General features: G+C 43.4%; 1 protein-coding gene across 4 annotated transcripts; it reads right to left on the bottom strand.

Moving 5' to 3' along the window:
* Positions 1-117: 117 nt before the first annotated feature.
* agfg1b (ArfGAP with FG repeats 1b) lies at positions 118-18,106 on the bottom strand. 4 transcript variants are annotated; one of them, XM_057857008.1, is made up of 12 exons: positions 17,609-18,105; positions 15,938-16,031; positions 15,718-15,833; positions 8,257-8,389; positions 8,010-8,169; positions 7,829-7,933; positions 5,606-5,744; positions 5,467-5,546; positions 5,312-5,397; positions 4,453-4,630; positions 3,891-3,973; positions 118-326 (listed from the first exon to the last, which is right to left on the bottom strand). In XM_057857008.1, the coding sequence occupies exons 1-12, from the start codon at positions 17,773-17,775 to the stop codon at positions 267-269; spliced, it is 1,401 nt and encodes a 466-aa protein (XP_057712991.1). In that variant the 5' UTR covers positions 17,776-18,105; the 3' UTR covers positions 118-266. The 4 variants fall into 4 exon arrangements, with proteins under 4 accessions (XP_057712991.1, XP_057712990.1, XP_057712992.1 ...); XM_057857007.1 differs by having other exon boundaries at positions 4,453-4,635; positions 5,311-5,397; positions 17,609-18,104; XM_057857009.1 differs by lacking the exon at positions 7,829-7,933 and having other exon boundaries at positions 4,453-4,635; positions 5,311-5,397; positions 17,609-18,106.
* Positions 18,107-18,784: the final 678 nt, after the last annotated feature.

Raw genomic sequence — 18,784 nt, 5'->3', positions numbered from 1 at the left:
GTCCAATCTGCTCGCCGGCGATCCGAGTTTGACTTTCTGAACAGCATTACCGATATCCATCCACTTTTGGTAATATTTGAAACGTATGACCGTCACCTGTATTGTGTATAGAGACCATCTCCCTAACAGTCCCTTAGTCACAGATATAGTCCTTTGTTCTCCTCCAGAGTGTAAACTTTGTGCGGAAAGAAACGGAGCGCCACTTATAGCGTGACCTGAACGGGGGACTAATGCGCTGCATGCTGCCCTCTCGTGGCCGGGTCGCGCTACAGGAAGGGGTTGGTGGAGGTACCGCCCGAAGGGAACGGCCCGCCGGGTGCTCCCGCCTGGAGGGACGAGAAGAAGGGGAAAGGGAGGGTCGCCGCCATAAAAAAAAAAAAAAAAGCAAGTAATTATATTACATTCAATAATTGCCGAATGGTTATGCCAGCCCTCCCGTGAGAACCAGAATATTATTTCAGGAAATAATAGCACCCGCTTTAAAATACCGTATTGGCCCGAATATAGGACAGCCCTGATTATAAGACGACCCCCTCTTTTTCAAGACTCAAGTTTGAAAAAAGACCTTTTGAACACCTAATTAATTTTTTATAAAGAAAATAATAACAGTACATCTGAAAAATGATTATTTATAACAATATACAGTGGGGCAAATAAGTATTTAGTCAACCACTGATTGTGCAAGTTCTCCCACTTGAAAATATTAGCGAGGCCTGTAGTTGTCAACTTGGGTAAACCTCAACCATGAGAGACCATGTGGGGAAAAAAACCCCAGAAAATCACATTGTTTGATTTTAAAGAATTTATTTGCAAATCATGGTGGAAAATAAGTATTTGGTCAATACCAAAAGTTCATCTCAATACTTTGTTACTTACCCTTTGTTAGCAATAACGGAGGCCAAACGTTTTCTGTAACTCTTCACAAGCTTTTCACACACTGTTGCTGGTATTTTGGCCCATTCCTCCATTCAGATCTCCTCTAGAGCAGTGATGTTTTGGGGCTGTCGTTGGGCAACACGGACTTTCAACTCCCTCCACAGATTTTCTATGGGGTTGAGATCTGGAGACTGGCTAGGAAACTCCAGTACCTTGTAATGCTTCTTACGAAGCAACTCCTTTGATGCCCTGGCAGTGTGTTTGGGATCATTGTCATGCTGAAAGACAATGCGTCCTGCGTCCGAGATATAAATACCTGGATGAGCACTAACTATCTTCTACTTAACCCTGAAAAGACAGAAGTCCTTATAATAGGCCCGAAAAGTGTGAGAGACTCTTTAGCTGCCCAGATAGTCACTCTGGACAATGTAAGTGTAGCCTCCAGCACCACAGTTAAAAACCTAAGAGTTTTATTTGACCCTGACTTATCGTTTAAAGCACACATTAAACAAACCTGTAGAACGGCTTTCTTTCACCTGCGCAACATGGCCAAAATTAGAAATATTTGATCTAAAAGCGATGCAGAAAAATTCACGCGTTCGTTACATCGAGATGGGATTACTGTAACTCCCTACTTGCAGCTTGTCCTAAAAGTTCTCTAAAAGGTCTTCAGCTAGTCCAAAACGCAGCAGCAAGACTTTTAACAGGAACCAATAGAAGAGAGCACATCACCCCTGTGCTCCAGGCACTTCACTGGCTTCCAGTCGAGTTTAGAATTAAATTTAAAATACTCCTTCTTACATTTAAGACCATTAATGGGTTGGGGCCATCTTATCTCACCGATGCTCTGGTTCCATACCGCCCCAACAGAACACTCCCATCTCAGAATGCAGGTCTACTGGTAGTTCCCAGGGTTTATAAAAGTACTGTCGGAGCTAGAGCCTTTAGCCACCAAGCCCGTTTCATGGAATCAGCTTCCAGCTAGTATTAAAGAAGCCGAGGCAGTCTGCACATTTAAGATTAGATTAAAAACGTTCCTATTCGACAAAGCTTATGGTTAGGCTAGTTGAAGCCGGAGTAGACTCACAGTTTAGTCTAAGCTGCACTAGAAGCTATAATGCTGGGGGAAGTACAGCCGCTGAGTTCTATCTCCTTTTCTTACTCTACCTACCACTTGTCTTACTTTATTTCTGTTTTCCAATGTTAATATCTAGTTGTCTAGTCTCTTCATCACTAGTCAACCGGTATCCCCTTTCCCCCCTCCCCTATTTTTCAGCTGCAGCCTCCTGACTGTCCGGAGCCCTGGCTGGATAGACGTCCTCGCTGCTACCCCCGTCTCATCTGGCTAGATGGACCTCTTCTTGCTCCTTTACTCCACTGCATTTTTACGGACTGTAACTTCGCTTACTAATTCCCATTAGCAGTTCTGGGGTTCCTGTCTATCCGTCCTGGGAGTGGATCTCTCCTGACTGTGGTACTCCCCGAGGTTTCTCATTTTTCTCCCAATTGACTCTGGAGTTTTTCCTTGCCGGCATGGAGGGTCTTAAGGATAGGGGATACCCCAGGACTTGAACTGTATCTATTCATCTTTGTTGCTTCATTTCTAATTGTGTATCATATTGCCTCTGTAAAGCCCTTTGAGACATCTTTTGTGATTGAGGGCTATACAAATAAAATTGAATTGAATTGAACGACCCAGCCACGTCTCATCGTTAATGCCCCTGCTGATGGAAGGAGATTTTCACTCAAAATCTCTCGATACATGGCCCCATTCATTCTTTCCTTTCCTTTACCCAGATGAGTCGTCCTGGTCCCTTTGCAGAAAAACAGCCCCAAAGCATGATGTTTCCACCCCCATGCGTCACAGTGGGTATGGTGTTCTTCGGATGCAATTCAGTATTCTTTCTCCTCCAAACACGAGAACCTGTGCTTCTACCAAAAAGTTCTATTTTGGTTTCATCTGACCATAACGCATTCTCCCAGTCCTCTTCTGGATCATCCAAATGCTCTCTAGCCTAACCCTAACCGCAGACGGGCCCAGACGTGAACTGGCTTCAGCAGGGGGACACGTCTGGCAGTTGATTTCTTTACACCAAGCGTTTTACCTATTGCAGATTCAGTCTTTCCAGCCTGGTGCAGGTCTACAGTTTTGTCTCTGGTGTCCTTTGACAGCTCTTTGGTGTTGGCCATTGTGGAGTTTGGAGTGTGACTGACTGAAGTTGTGGACAGGTGTCTTTTATACCGATAATGAATTAAAACAGGTGCCATTAATACAGGTAACGAGTGGAGCCTCGTTAGAAGAAGTTAAACCTCTTTGACAGCCAGAAATCGTGCTTGTTTGTAGGTGACCCAATACTTATTTTCCACTCCAATTTGGAAATAAATTCTTTAAAAATCAAACAATGTGATTTTTTTGTTTGTTTTTTCACATTCTGTCTCTCATGGTTGAGGTTTACCCATGTTGACAATTACAGGCCTCTTTAATCTTTTCAAGTAGGAGAACTTGCACAATTGGTGATTGACTAAATACTTATTTGCCCCACTGTATTCGAGAGAAAAAGCATGTTATTTTGCCTCATTCAAATCTTAATATCTGAACATTTAAATATGTAAACTAAAGTACAATCCCATTTGTAAATAAATGGCTTCTGGTTTTTGAAATGTAAATAAACCAATCTATTGTGATCAAACAACACAATTGCAATAACTGCATTAACCATCAAAGTCTAATTGTAACTGCAGTCTTGAAACGAATCTGAATAAGGAAAAACATTGCAATAAAATAGTGCAAACTGGTTAAACTTGAGAGTAGCCGAGATCTGTCATGACAGAACATCGCTTCAATGATATCTGGCGCCATATAGTGTCGTATATGAGTATAATGTCTGGACCGCAAATATAAGATGACACCCACTTTTTCAGTCTATTTCAATGCAAAAAAACACCGTCTTATATTCGGGCCAATACGGTACTTGGTAAGAGACTGCCGGAAGGAAGCGTCATTTGATACTCACCACGAAGGGGTTGTTGGACACGGCGGGAGCGGTCGCGGGCTGAGCGAAAGGCTTGTTCGGACCGTAGACCGGGAACGCGGGGCCTTGAGGACAAACGCAAACGGGGACATTGACGAGTCATCTTTTGACACGGTACCGGTCCCGCCCCGCCTTAAGACAGAAATGCTCAGCGTGTCGACCGAAGCTCAAAAGAGACACAAAACCATTGACCAAAAGAAACGACGCATCGCGTGAAAAAGTCCACGGAAATAACAAACAAATAACTCGCCGCCGACCAGAACGGGTCCGATGAGTTCCTTCTCTAAAATGCATGTCACAAACTTGATTTGGTTTTGAAACACCTGTAAAAGAGGCACTCGGGCTTGAGAACCAAAGCGTTATGTCAAATTAAAAAACGTCATTTCCCTACTAGCGGAAGCCACAAGGCCCATCATGCTTCAAGTAAAAAAAAAAAATTAAATCATGAAAAATTTCTGACAAGCGCGCGTTTCATCGGCAAGTGCTGTGCGGGTAAAAGGGAAGGTGAGGACGGGATGCGGGTAGGGCGGGGGAGGCGACTAACCATTGGACTGAGGGTGGTAGGCCCCGGGTTGAGCGTAAGGGACGGGGGCCTGGCCGGGGAATTGTTGCTGGAAGTTTCCGCTGAAACTGGTCGGGAGGCGGTACGAAGACGAATTCCCAAAGCCGGCGGGCATGCTCATCGAACCCGTACCGAAGGAGGCGGCGGCGGCAGCGGCGGCGGCGGCTACAATTACAGGACACACACACACACACAACACATTTCTAACAACAAAGGCACTTGGCAAAGCTTCAACTAAAACATGAAACGGGCAGGCGGGTGGGAAAAAGGACCAAAGAAAAACATCCATTGTAAGACACATTTCAAAAAATAGATTTCATTTCAATGAGCTTCACTGGAACATTTTCATCTTAATCATGTCGGGAATAGCGAAAAACATGGACCGCTAACCAATACGGAAAAGATGTCAGTATTTTTCTTACGGCTTACCTTTGATGGATGGAGCAGTTATCATTTTGAAAATAAAGTACATCTCTAGTGACGTACAAACCCCTCGGTGCCGACATTTAAACATTTTTTTTTTTTAATTTAAATCGTAATTTGCTTTCAAGTAGATGCATGCCAAACGGGGTTAAAACAATCACTGAATGTATTTCCAAATGATTGGAGAAATAATGAATCAAGAAAAAAATGCAATGCAATGTAAAACCGGACATTGGATTTTTAGGGGTAAATCCATTCTAATAGTGTTTACTCATTGATGATTTCACTTTAAAAAAAGGCAATACTGATTATTATTAATACAATTATTTAACAAATGATCAGGAGGACCACAAATATGATTGGCTACCAGTTGGTGTTTCCAAACTGGACGGGACGACAACAAAGTAGCGCAAAGACCTGCGGCCGGAGCTCTGCCGTTGGCCTGGAAAGGGTTGGCGGCCATCTCGGAAGCCGCCGCCACGAAGGGATTGGTGGAAGGGACGCCTGCGTGCGTGGAAAAAAAAAAAGTCGCTGAGAAAAAGCCAGTCTGACAAAAGAAAAAAAAAAACTTACCTCCAAAAGCAGACTGAACGGCAGGGAGAACGGGCGCGTTCTGGGCAGGAGAGGATCCCAGCACCGGCCCAAACAAATTCCTGTCGCGACAGGCGCCGTTACATTCGGTCTCCGCCGTTTGGCAAAGCGACTCTCTCACCCTTGCGCGTTGGCGCCCGCGGAGGAGCCCAGCTTGTTGTCCAACTCGGCCAGAGCGGCGTAGCGATCTTCCGCGCGGCTCCCGGCCGCGGACTGGACGGGGACGGCGCCGGACCTGGACGCGATTGGCGCGCCTCCCCCTGTTCCAAAAGACGCGGCTCCGTCTCGTGATCCGAAAGGTTATATTTTAACTCGCTGCCATTGAGGGCACGATACATCCAATTCATCTATTGGACGACTAGCGCCCACCTGAGTTATATACAGTGCTGGTCAAAAGTATTGGAGACCCTGCTCTTCTGTCAGATCATGCTCAGTTTCTCCCAGAAAATGATTGCCGTTACAAATGCTTTGGTAGTAGTAAGAACTTCATTTATTGCGCTTGCAATGAAAAAGAAATCATTATCATTTGACACAAAACGCCAAAAACGGGCCAGACCAAAGCATTGGCACCCTTTGAGAAATCATGTGATGCTTCTCTAATTTGTGTCATTAACAGCCCGTTACTTACCAGTGGCACACAAGAGGTGGTGGCGATAACTAAATCACACGTGCAGCCAGTTACCGTAAATGGATTCATGTTGACTCTGTCCTCTGTCCGTGTTCTTGTGTGTACCACATTGAGCATGGAAAAAAGAAAGAGGACCAAAGAACTGTCTGAGGACTTGAGAAGCAAAATTGTGAGGAAGAATGGGCAATCTCAAGGCTACAAGTCCATCTCCTAAGACCTGAATGTTCCTGTGTCTACCGAGCTCAGTGTCATCAATAAGTGTAAAGCCCACGGCACCGTGGCTAACCTCCCTAGATGTGGACGGAAGAAAAATGGACGAGAGATTTCAACCAAAGATTGTGCGGATGGTGGATAAAGAACCTCAACTAACATCCAAAACAAGTTCAAGCTGTCCCGCGCTCCGAGGATACGACAGTGTCAACCCGTACAATCCGTCGGTGTCTAAATGAAAAGGGACTCTACCCAGGAAGACCCCACTTCTGACCCAGGGACATAAAAAAGCCAGGCTGGAGTTTGCCAAAACTTACCTGAGAAAGCCAAAAATGTTCTCTGGTCAGATGAGACTAAAGTAGAGCTTTTTCAAGAAAAGGCATCAACACAGAGTTTACAGTGAAAAAAAAAAAAAAACAATACCTTCAAAGAAAAGAAGACGGTCCCCACAGTCAAACATGGCGGAGGTTGCCTGATGTTTTGGGGTTGCTTTGCCGCCTCTGGCACCGGACTGCTTGACCGTGTGCATGGCATTATGAAGACTTCCAACAAATTTTGCAGGACCCAGCCTGAGAAAGCTGGGTCTCAGAGGTCATGGGTCCTCCAGCAGGACAATGACACAAATGCACTAGAACAGGGTTCACTAAATCTGGACCTCAGAGACACTTTTCCTGTCGTGTTTTCCATGTCTCCCTCCTCCAACACACCTGAATCAAATAATCGGGATCATTATCAGGCTTCTGGAGAGGTTGCTGATGACATAATCATTTGATTCAGGTGTGTTAGGGGAGAGAGACGTGGAAAACACGACAGGATAGATGGCATCAAGGTCTAGATTCTGTGAACCCTGCACTAGAAAATAGTTTGAGAGAAAGCACTGGAGACTGGCCAGCAATGAGTCCAGACCTGAATCCCAAAGAATACCTGTGGAGGGATCTGAAAATGGCACCCTTCAAATGTCAGAGACCTGGAGCAGTTGGCCAAAAAAGAATGGTCGAAGATTCCATTGTAAGAAACTCATTGATGGATACCGGAAGCAGTTATTATGTATAAAGGTTGTGCTCCCATGTATTCAGCTGAGGGTGCCAATACTTTTGTTCAGCCCATTTTTGGAGTTTTGTTTTTCATTCGATTTTGTGTCTTTTCAATGAAGGTATTACTACCAAAGCATTTGTAATAGCAATCATTTTCTGGGAGAAATTGAGCATTAGCTGACAGAATTGCAGGGGTGCCAATACTTTTGGCCAGCACTGTATGATGAAACTTTGGTGTGTATTTTGTTTTTATTTGTATTTTAGGAATTTGTTATTAACATTGAATTGATACAAATGAGGATGAATCATTTGACAAGAATAATCTTTTTTTTTTTCTTCAAAAATAGTCGGTCGCTCTTTACTTTGGTGAGCGAGCGAGCGCTCAATCCGAACCGAAAGTGTTAAATGGCGTTCCGCGAACCAATGAGAAATGGAAGATGGCGACGATGGAGGGAGGGGGAGGGTACCTGACCTGCGGAAAAGGACTTTGAGGGGGGTGACGTGCTCAAATGGGATGATGGAATGGCAGTGTTTCCAAACGCGTCAAAGTTGGCAAAGTCTCTATTACCTCGAGGTGCTGAGCCGACAACAAAGGAAAATCGGATGAGGAACGGCAGGACGGAAAGACGGCTTGTTTTTTTTTTTTGTTTTACCTGATTGGCTGGGAAAGTGTGCAAAGTTGGCAAAGTTGGCGGCGGCGGCGGAGGCCTGCGGCGGCGGAGCAGCAAAGATGTCCCCGCCCAGGTCTGACAGCAGGTCAAACTTTTTCTCCTGGGCCGCCACGTGGACCTGGGTGCGCCCCGACCCCGGGGACTGGCCGGATAGAGCGGGGGGTTAGAAGGAAGAAGAAGAAGCGGCCTCTCTTTGCCAAAAGCGTCCCGTCGCCGGCGGTGGCTTTACTTGACGAAGCGGGGTCTTGTTGAGCTGCAAGCTTTTGAGGGGAGGCTGCACTTCCGGGGTGCTCCCGGCGCTGCTGGCCGACGAGCCGGACACCGAGGCCTGGACCGAGCGGCTCTGGTCCGGAGGCACGTACCTACAAAAATCCATCGTTCATCCCGGGCAAACGACTGAACATTCACAAATTTGTCTCCGCTCAGAAACATGAAGCGGAAAAAGTCCATCGCATTTATAAAGACGGCACGCTAAAAGGGCCGTCGGAAACAACTGTTTCGATAGCAGACTCCAGTCAGAGTCACCTGATTTTGAGTCTCTGTCGATAGACTCCCGTTCTGATACCGAAAAAAATGTATAGACTTTTTTCTTTTTATTTGAACTACAGTTCCAAACATGTTACACTACTGTACTGTTTACAGTACTTTCACTTTTTCCGGGAGTGTTAAAACGGATACATTTTTGTTTCTTTTGTCTATATACGCATATATATTCACGTTAAACAAAACATCCCAAAACATCACTGCTCTAGAGAAGATCTGCATGGAGGAATGGGCCAAAAGACCTCGTTAGAAGAAGTTAGACCTCTTTGACAGCCAGAAATCTTGCTTGTTTGTAGGTGACCCAATACTTATTTTCCACTCTAATTTGCAAATAAATTCTTTTAAAAATCAAACAGTGATTTTCTGCCCCCCACCCCCACCCCCACATTCTGTCTCTCATGGTTGAGGTTTACCCATGTTGACAATTACAGGCCTCTCTAATCTTTTCAAGTGGGAGAACGTGCACAATTAGTGGTTGACTAAATACTTATTTGCCCCACTGTACCTATAAAAAAAATTACGAATGCATTAAAATGCATTAGCCCAAAAAAAGACTTAGCTTACGTTGATCTTAACAGGGAGCAGTTGGATTCAGCCATGTGAAATGAGGCAGACCAGAGGGCAGTGTATCCACCCTAATCAATAAAACTAAATGTAAACACTTTCAAAATAAACCATTACAATGCCACTTTAATTAAACGAATACTCAAAGCAACAAAATTGAAGTCGAATATTTTTTTTCTAATCAAATACTCGAGTTAATCGATTAATCGTTGCAGCACTAAGATGCAGTTTCTGCTCTTGCACCCCTCTTTGAAATAAACTGCTGTATTTTAAGCCATAAGAACTGTTGTGTTTGATAGAACCCCCGAACTATTTTTAATTTGTCCGTTTTACCCTGGACACCCCCATTTACAGCCACCACGTAACCGCTTTCGTTTCAACCCAGCCATAAAAAGAAGGTCAATAAATATATTCAATATTCAAAATGTCTGTCGTTTTTAGCTTGGAATCATTAATTGGTGTCTAATATTTAGTTTTAAAAAACACTAAAAAATTATTCATTGGCACATTTTAAACTTTTAAACAAAAACATCACAATGAAATAAATAGTGTCTGTAAATAGGTAACGGATATCCTCCTCATAACTTTCGCTTAATTTATTTATTTTTTGTTACTGCTGCATTTTCCCCAATATTTTTGATGATAAATAATGGATCCAAACAGAAAAAAATTTAAGGAAAAAAAAAAACGCTTAAAAGGGCAAAGATTTGAAAAGGAAAATCTCGACCACTCCTTAAAGTGTCTGCGATTTCTGCATGGCGACCCTTGTTATATTACCGTGTTTCACCCATAAAATCCCCACAAAGCCCGGCCGTGGCCTTTCACAGCTGTGTCTTGACCCTCAATGATATATGCTACATGGAGTTTTTGGACTGAAACAAGGTAAGTACGTGATAATATGTTGTAAAAATCATAGTGTCTTCAATGGCGTACGGCACGCAGGTTATTTTTAGACGGTGACGTTGCATCGTAAAGCGGAAGTAAAGCTGAAGTGGGACATTATAGACCTGCCCTCGCACAGACACAACGTAATTAGTGCTACTTTTCTCCGGTAATCTTTCAAAAACGAACATGCCGATCACGCATTGCTTTTTTGGAACTTGTAGAAACGACTCTAGACATTACGACACATGAAGGATGTTTTCTTCGTACGTTTCCGGAAAACAAAAACTGGGGAGGAAAAAACGTGAAGATCGAATCAACTTGCGCGGACTTTAACACCAGCTCGGTGAATCCATTCACATTTCATATGCAGTAAACGTTATGTTGGGTTGGCATGGTCTTTCAGAGGACAAAGAGGTAAGTCATTTTTATATTTTGAACTTATTTTTTTAGCGTAACGTTGTGCCGTACTGCTTCTGTCTGACAATGACTGACTTGAAAAGAATGAAAATGGTATCTGACTGCCACTGTTACCGTTTCTGTTATATATATTTAAAAAAAAAAAAAAAAACTTTAGTAAGGGGGAAGTGTAAATAAATTATAGAATTCATATGTGTTATCAATGAAAACATTTAAAGTGTTCGTTGGCTGTCACTGAGTAGCATTTGCGATCGCTACACAAAGCTAACTAACTTACCCCCAAGAACGGTAAGAGACGTAGGACAACCAGAGGATATATATAAGAAAGACAGGGCTGATGGTAAAGGATAGCTTGTTGAAACAGTAGAATGTCATTGTCAGTCGTGTCGATAAAAAAGCAAAAGCTATGCTTAGGTCGGCTCGTTTTTTTCATCTTTTTCAGCCTTCGACACTCAAGCCATCTCTTTAACTGAACATTTTTATGTTCTTCCACATCTTTGCCAGCAAATTTGGCACCAGGCACATCATTTTCGGAGAGAATTGGTAGGTTTAGCTCTGTAAACATCTCCTTCGTACACGATTTCCATTCATTTCCTATTAGGGACAAACGGTGGCTTGTCCCTACTTAGCAACAGTAACTAATGTCATGAATATAAATGAGCAGAAGTGACGTGTTGCTTGCGGTACGCCATTGTGCGCTCTCATGCAACTCACCTCCAGTTAGGTTAAAAATGATTTTTTTTTTTTTTTTTTTAAATGCCCTCCTGTTCAAAATTTTTCCTCCCCCAGAAAATTGAGATTTTAAGCTTTCCAATGATGTAACAATCAGGTGACTTGAAGTAACCCCCTAACCCCCAATGTGGCCAACTTTCAAAATTGGCCCATATGCATGTGTGATACATCATTGGAAAGTTTAAAATCTCAATTTTCTGGGGGAAGAAAAATTTTGAACAAGAGGGCATTTAATAATAATAATAATTTTAAATAGCAAAACCCTAACTGGAAGTGAGGGCACGTGAGAGCAAAATTAAAGACGCCACGATTTTCACGAGATATCGCATACTTGTTTTCGATCCAAAAACTCATGTAGCATGTATCACCGAGTGTCAAAAACAGCTGTGAATGGCCAGAGGTGGATTTTGGGGGGATTTTATAGGTAAAACATGGTCATATAAAAAGGGTCGCTATGCAGTAATCGCAGACATCAAGCAGTGGTCGAGATTTTCTTTTTCATATATTTACCCTTTTAAACATGTTTTTTCTTCGCATGGATCGATCGTTTATCATCTAAAATATCGGGGAAAATGTGACAGCAACAAAAAAATACAATTAAGCGATAGTTATGAAGTAGATATCGGTGACTTTTTATACAGACGCCATTTTTTTTCCATTGTGACGTCATTTGTTTAAAATGACCAAAGCACACGGTCTCAGTTGAAGCCTGGGACGGTGTGTATTTTTGTGTGAGACCAAGATTGAGCTTTTTAGCAACAAACACTCTAAGTGGGTCTGGCGTGCCACGAAAGATGCGCATGCTGAAAAGCACCACATACCCACTGTGAAGTATGGGGGTGGGTCAGTGATGCTGTGGGGCTGTTTCACTTCCAAAGGCCCTGGGAACCTTGTTAGGGTGAATGGCATCATAAATGCTTTGAAATGCCAAGACATTTTAAATCAAAATCTGTTGCTGAACATGGGTCGTCACTGGGTCTTTCAGCAAGACAATGACCCTAAACATAAGGCCAAATCTACACAGAAATGGTTCACCAGACATAAAATCAAGCTCCTCCCATGGCCATCTCAGTCCCCAGACCTTGCTTTGTTGGCAAAAGGGGGTTGTAAAAAGTATTAACACAGGGGTGTCCAAATTTTTTGCAAAGGGGGCCAGATTTGGTGTGGTAAAAATGTGGGGGGCCGACCTTGGCTGACGTCCTTTACGGAGAACAATATATTTAAGCAAATTCTAGCAAGCCGTTCAGTGTGTCACATTTGCTTTATTATTTTTTTTAAATAAATAATTTCAACAATCTCCCAACTAGCCTTTGTGGCGTTCTCTTTCGACTCTCGGGATCTTGCCAAATACTGCTGCTGTGAAATTATACTAGCTTCAAGTTGCTTCAATTTCTCGCTGCGTATCTTCCCTGTAATCTTGTCGTACATGTCAGCGTGTCTTGTTTGGTAATATTGCCTCACATTTGAACTCGGGTTAGGGTTAGTGACTGTCTCTTTGCTAATGAGGCACACGCGCAGTTGTTGCGTATTTTAGCGAAGAAATAGTTCAATCTCCACCTATCCTTGAAGCGTCGGCCGTCGCAGTCAACTTTTTTGTTGTTGATTGCTTCCACTTTAGAAAATTGGAAGTGATTGGTCACACGGGGTAATGTTGCCCAGAGTGCTGCTGCCCTTTAGTGGGTAAATGAGGAGCAGCATTTAATGTGTAAGCTACTCATATGCTGGTAGCAGTACTGCTGACCAATTTATTAAGTCTGTATGCAGGCCAGACGTTATTGATCTTATGACAGAGGCTGAGGGTCGAATGAAATTTGACCACGGGCCACATTTGGCCCCCGGGCCGCACTTTGGACATGTCTGTATTAACACAAGGGTGCTAATAATTGTGACACACATTATTTGATATCAAATAATTTTTTCTTTATGTGAGATCTTTTCCCACTGAATGAATGCACTTGTATTGAAGGTTGGATTTTTCTCTTTTTTTCCATTAAGGTCCCATATTATTTGAATTTTAAAAAAAAAATTAGAAGCTACAAAAAACACATCTTTTTCAGGGGTGCCAATAATTATGGAGGGCACTGTATATATATATATGTATATATATATATATATATATATATATACATACACTAAAGGTGTGTGAAAAATCTGATTCTTGGATTATTTGTGATTCGGCGGCTGACTATTTGGGAACGATTCACATTCATATTTCGATTATTTAAATATGCTAAGTAAAGTGGAACTAAAACACAGTCAGCGCAGTCTTCGGGATGCAATGAGGAACGGGCCGAGAATAAACATCCACATCTCATGCGGCTGGATACAAAAAAATATATATATATATACCGATAGCCCCTACAAACAACACCCAGTTGCTACAAACAACACCCACATAATGCTACAGTAATATCACATGTATATAGAACTAGATGCGAAATGAGACTCGCCGGCGTTAGTAAACAGCCGCCATCTTAAAGCAGTAGACTTCTCAGGAAGGTTCTTTTGTAGCGAACCTAATTAACTTTTTATCTACGATAAATCAGCAAAATCTGGTCTCGAATCTATCTTTAAATGATGAAACTGTTTTAAAACTTTCACACATCAAAAGTAGGCAGGAACAACGGGAGCAATTTTAACAACATTGATGGTTGATTCACAAGATTAAATGAATTCAATCTAGTTTAAAGCTGCTGATACCGAAAGGGGACTTGAGTATTTTATTTACTGTTTTGAACTGTTAACTTGACATTCAAATAGTAGCTTAATTAAGCCCGAGAGGATTTTTGTACTATTTTTGTAACTAATGTACGAAACATTAAAAGCAGCTAACAGCTGGGGCTGGGGGGTTGTGGATCAATAATTCATGTACAATAGGAATCGTAGCCTCTGAATCGTCATCGAATCGTGAGGTGCCCCAAGATTCCCACCTCTAATATATACTGTATATTTTTTTAAATTAAAAATCCGATCCTTTTCACCTGATTCCAATGATGTGAAAAATGGCCCGATTTCTAATAACGTATCAGATCGGGGACATCCCTAGTACAGATCGCACAATTTATCGAGATATTCATCTGGCCTTAACCGGTGAGCGGAAAACCCGAGCAAAAACTGCGCGCGAATCAAATTTCAACCAATAGACCCTACTCACCTACGTCACAAAATGACGTGTCACTGTATTCGGCCGCCATATTGTCCGTATTTTTTAGACTTATTCTCATTGTTTTCAATTAGTCGTGCAAGTTATAGAGCAATTCATGGAAGCCCCGGTGTTATCTGACGCTGTAAACTCATTGGATGCGTTGCATAAAAGGCGTTATGTGGAAAAGCTTCAGTTTATCCATTCGCCAGATCCATATTTGATGAATAAATCGATGTTTTTCGACCCGCTGTCTTCGCCGTCTTTGCCTGACATCTGCTAGCTACCCTGATATTTACAACGATCTTGTCCACACAAAATCAGCCTATTCTCAGGAAAGTTTGAAAAACTTTAAGAGCTTGGAGGCTTACAAATACTTCGTTGCTGGTTGGGTGAAACAGGTCCTCGTCCACGAAAATTCGGCAGGAATCTATCTTGTGCTCGGGGAAGGTGAGTTACGAAATTTTCAATTCAAAATCTTTTGTTCTTGCTAACATCCACTGTCAAGTCTAGTGTATTTCATGTCATTTGTCAATGGAGCTAAGGCTTTTAATGTTTATATGGTTTAGCGATAGCACTCTCACTACATACGTATATAATATGTCATAAATATGAAGTGCGACAGCACTACTCCAGATTGTCCCTAGTTGAATTTATTTTTTGGCTTTTGACCTCAATAGTGAAATCGTAAATTAACTGTATGACAACTGTCTGATTATCCCCTTATAATTATATATTTTCAGGTAGTTCATTTACAACGCCTGAGTGTATGTTGTCGGCGATTAGCCTAGCAATGATCTTAATTGTGCTTGTCAGCCCAAAACCCTCTAAATATATATTAAATGCATCTTACCAGATATAAAATGACTACTACATAATCTGTGGTAGTCGTTTGGAGCCCAGTTTTCTCGTCGAATTGCAGCAGTCCATCTCGCTCTCCTCTCCGGGTCTCTCGGAATACGGTAAAACTTCAAGTCTCTCCGTCTATCTTCTCTGTTTTTGCAACCGACCGCCACACACGACTTCACCATTTTGATTATGAATGTTAATGAGCAGAAAAACACGCCATAATAGGAGGAATTTACGAAGCGCTAATGCATCAACATGATGAGTATACGGACAACATGGCGCGGGGGCGTGGCTGTGACGTCACGTGAGTAGGGTCTATAGTAATACTAGCGCGGGTTGCAAAATTTTCATTTCCAAGCGTCCTAAAAAGGTCCGCTTTTGCGGAGGACTATCCGGAAATATTTACTGTTAGATCATCGGCGGTGGCCAACGTCGGCCGATGGTTTGACATCGACGAATGCGGCTCGACTTTAGGCGAACCTCGCGCCGAGGTAGCCTACAGGTATCGCAATAATAAGTTGAAGTAACGAGAAGGAAGAAAAAGGTGATCAAGGGTACCATCGTTTCTTTTCATATTTCTCCTGGAGGAATTCTTTGACTTTCTGCGGCTCCCGAAAATCTGGAACAACTGACGTCCTGTCGTCATAGAGGCCCAACCAGATGTGTTTACAGACCTATAGCGGAATGGAGGGGAAGGCATGTGGAGAAAGCGGGGGTGACAATAAAATTGCAAAAGGTCCCGTCTTGAGATTTAAGGAACAGGAAGGATGTTTGTTACCTCGTTGCTGTGCTTCTGTAGAAACTCAATTTCTTGATGTGTGAATGTTGTCATGGAGATGGACTTGACTCTGTGTGGGGGGTTGAGCCCTCGCCTGCGGTGTGGGCATAGGAGGAGGAGTTTTTCCTTAACTCAAACACATAGGGAGGCCGGATGCGAGAAATTCCAAAATATAATTGCAACCTGCCGGAGGCCGGCCTCCGGAGCAAAGTTTGCCCGTACGCTCCGCTTTCAACATACGCGGTGGCAAATGGGACACGCGTCAATGAATGAAAATGATACAGTCCTTTTGAAGGCACGACCGGAGACGGGGCCTTAGATTTGAATGACCCGGGGGCACCGTTTCTTCACGAGAAACATCATGCGAGCACAAATGAAAACAAAAAAAAAATCCAACGAGGCAGAAGATTTTTTTTAACAGCTACTTTCAAAAGGATGCTTGACATTCTGCACAAATTACAACAGGATCTTCCGGAGACTCACTAACTCAGTTATTCTTTCATTACGCCATCACGAGCAAGGCCATGTGAAGAGGATAGTCTCGCCAGCGCCACACATTCAATCGTCATCTTTTATTGAATGCTGAAAATCATATGTGACGATGTTTGTTTTATATGGGTTTTTTTTTTTTGCTTCTATAATTTGGGGCATGACCTGAATAAATGAATTGTTTGTTGGTTTTTAAAAAAGGTGTAATTCTTCACATTATAATACCCATACTTTTGTTTTTGTAACCGCTTCATACAAGTACGAGAGTTAATGCTGGATTCCAAACAAATTCTACTGTACATAATGAGGTTTGCCATTTACTCGGAGGGACGCTCCGAGGCTGTGCTTTCTTGTCAAAAGTTAAAAAGCTGCCGGGGAGGCTCTGGGCTATAGGAAAAAAAGTTCCACAAGTAGAAGAAAAATCCCCAAAACTGGGAGGGATTTTAATACAATCCACGCTGCGCCAAAAATGTGGAAGGATGTCAAATAGCTGCCGAACGCAACTCTGCGGTTCCGCTTCCCCCCAGAGAAAGAGGAAAAGGGCTTCCAACTAAGATAGGGCTATTGAATATTCTTCCAATGATTGATTTGACATCATTCATCAGGTATCTGTTACCGTCGTCACTAACTTGGCGTTAGCAAGTGTCATCTGCCAAAACCCTTATCAGAGCCACAAGCATACATAAGGTGTGAATTTCAAACTTTGTGCCTTGCCTGCCTGCCTGCCTGCCACTTGCACTTCAAACACCCCGTCACCCAAAAATGTTCGTCAACTTAGGCGTTCCTGGATACGTTCTTCAAATGACGACTAGGAAAATCATTTGGACTTTTGGACATTTCACAGTGTGTACGTATTGAAGGAATGCTTGTACTGTATAGGCAAGCATAGCCGCCGCTGATTACTTCCAGTGGCCACAAGCAAACGACACCTCCCGCTAAGCTACTTGGACATTTTGCAGCCCGAGTTTGACTTTGGAGACCAGTCGTCTATATTTCAAGCTCCGGAGGAGACGTAGTGACGGCGACGGCCTGGGTCCGAAGCCGCCCTATTGCCATCTCGAGGCCAAGGCTAGCATGCGTGCTAACGCAGGCGAAACGAGGCGAGGCGAGGCGAGTCAGCTCGACATCGCTGACTCGCCTCGTCCTTAGCGGCTATACGACAGAAAAGGGAAGAGGACTTACAAGATGCCGGAGCAAGTGGTACAGACGAAGGAGCCCACCGTCATGTTGACATAGGTCGGGCCGCGCTGGTCACAGTCGAAGCATTTCCTATTCGCGGGAAGGCTAGTCATTTCCCGGAGCATCTTCAAATGGGTCTCCTCTTGCTTCCGCTTGGCGCTGGTCGCCATGGTGGACGGGACCGGATTCGCGGTGAGGCTGTCTTCGGGGGCCGCGTTGGAAGCCGACGGACGGGCGGGCGGGCGGCTGTTCGGGAAGGAAGGGAGGGGGGGGGAGCGCCGACTACGGGGCTGGCGGCCGACCAGACTGGTACGGCGGCGCGGCAGACAGACACCTTGCTCAATCAATGCTCAAGCTCAGGCTGGGCGAGGGATTCGTTTCTTCTTCTACGAGTGAAAGGGAAAAACCGACACACCGGGTTCACAAGTCAAAGCGTCCCCTACAGGACAGATTTAGATCGCAAATGAGTTGGACTGCCCCAACATCGAGGACACACTGATAATACAACCCCTACCAAAAGGATGGAATCACCAGTCTCGGACGTGCACTCACTCGGACATTTTATCATGTAGAACAAACTCAGCTTGAAAAAAACAACAACAATGAGTTAGTTCAAAAGTGCAACTCTTTAGCATTCAGAAACACTATAAGGATAAGAAAGGTGTCTAAAATTTCAATGTAAACTTGTGCATTTATTGAAGATTTAACCATAGCCATCTCCCCAGTGCCTTTACCTGAAATGCAGCCCCAAATCATCAAGGACTGAGGGAATTTTGATGTTTTTTTTCAGGCAGTCCTCTTTGTAAATCTCACTGGAACGGCACCGAACCCAAGTTCCAGCAACATCACCTTGTCAAGAGTCAAGAATCTGCATTGTACAAGGTGATGATGCTGGAACTTGGGTTTGGTGCTGTTCCAGTGAGATTTACAAAGATAACTGCCTGAAGAAAACGTCAAAATTCCCTCAGTGACAGACTGGTGATTCCATACTTTTTGCTAGGGGTTGTAATGGCGCCTCCAGGAATTTTTCATAGGGGTGGTCAGATGGGGCCATTTAAAATCTTGGGGTGGCACACCAAAACTAAAAGCCATGAGTTCTGGTTTTCATAATGTTGCAGCAGTTACAAGCCCAGAAGAAAACTATACCATACTACAGTGGGCTGGCCAACAAATTTATGC

This window comes from Corythoichthys intestinalis, chromosome 14 (assembly GCF_030265065.1).
Source record: "Corythoichthys intestinalis isolate RoL2023-P3 chromosome 14, ASM3026506v1, whole genome shotgun sequence".
NCBI classification, from domain to species: domain Eukaryota; kingdom Metazoa; phylum Chordata; class Actinopteri; order Syngnathiformes; family Syngnathidae; genus Corythoichthys; species Corythoichthys intestinalis.
This window is presented reverse-complemented; position numbering and strand designations above follow the sequence as displayed.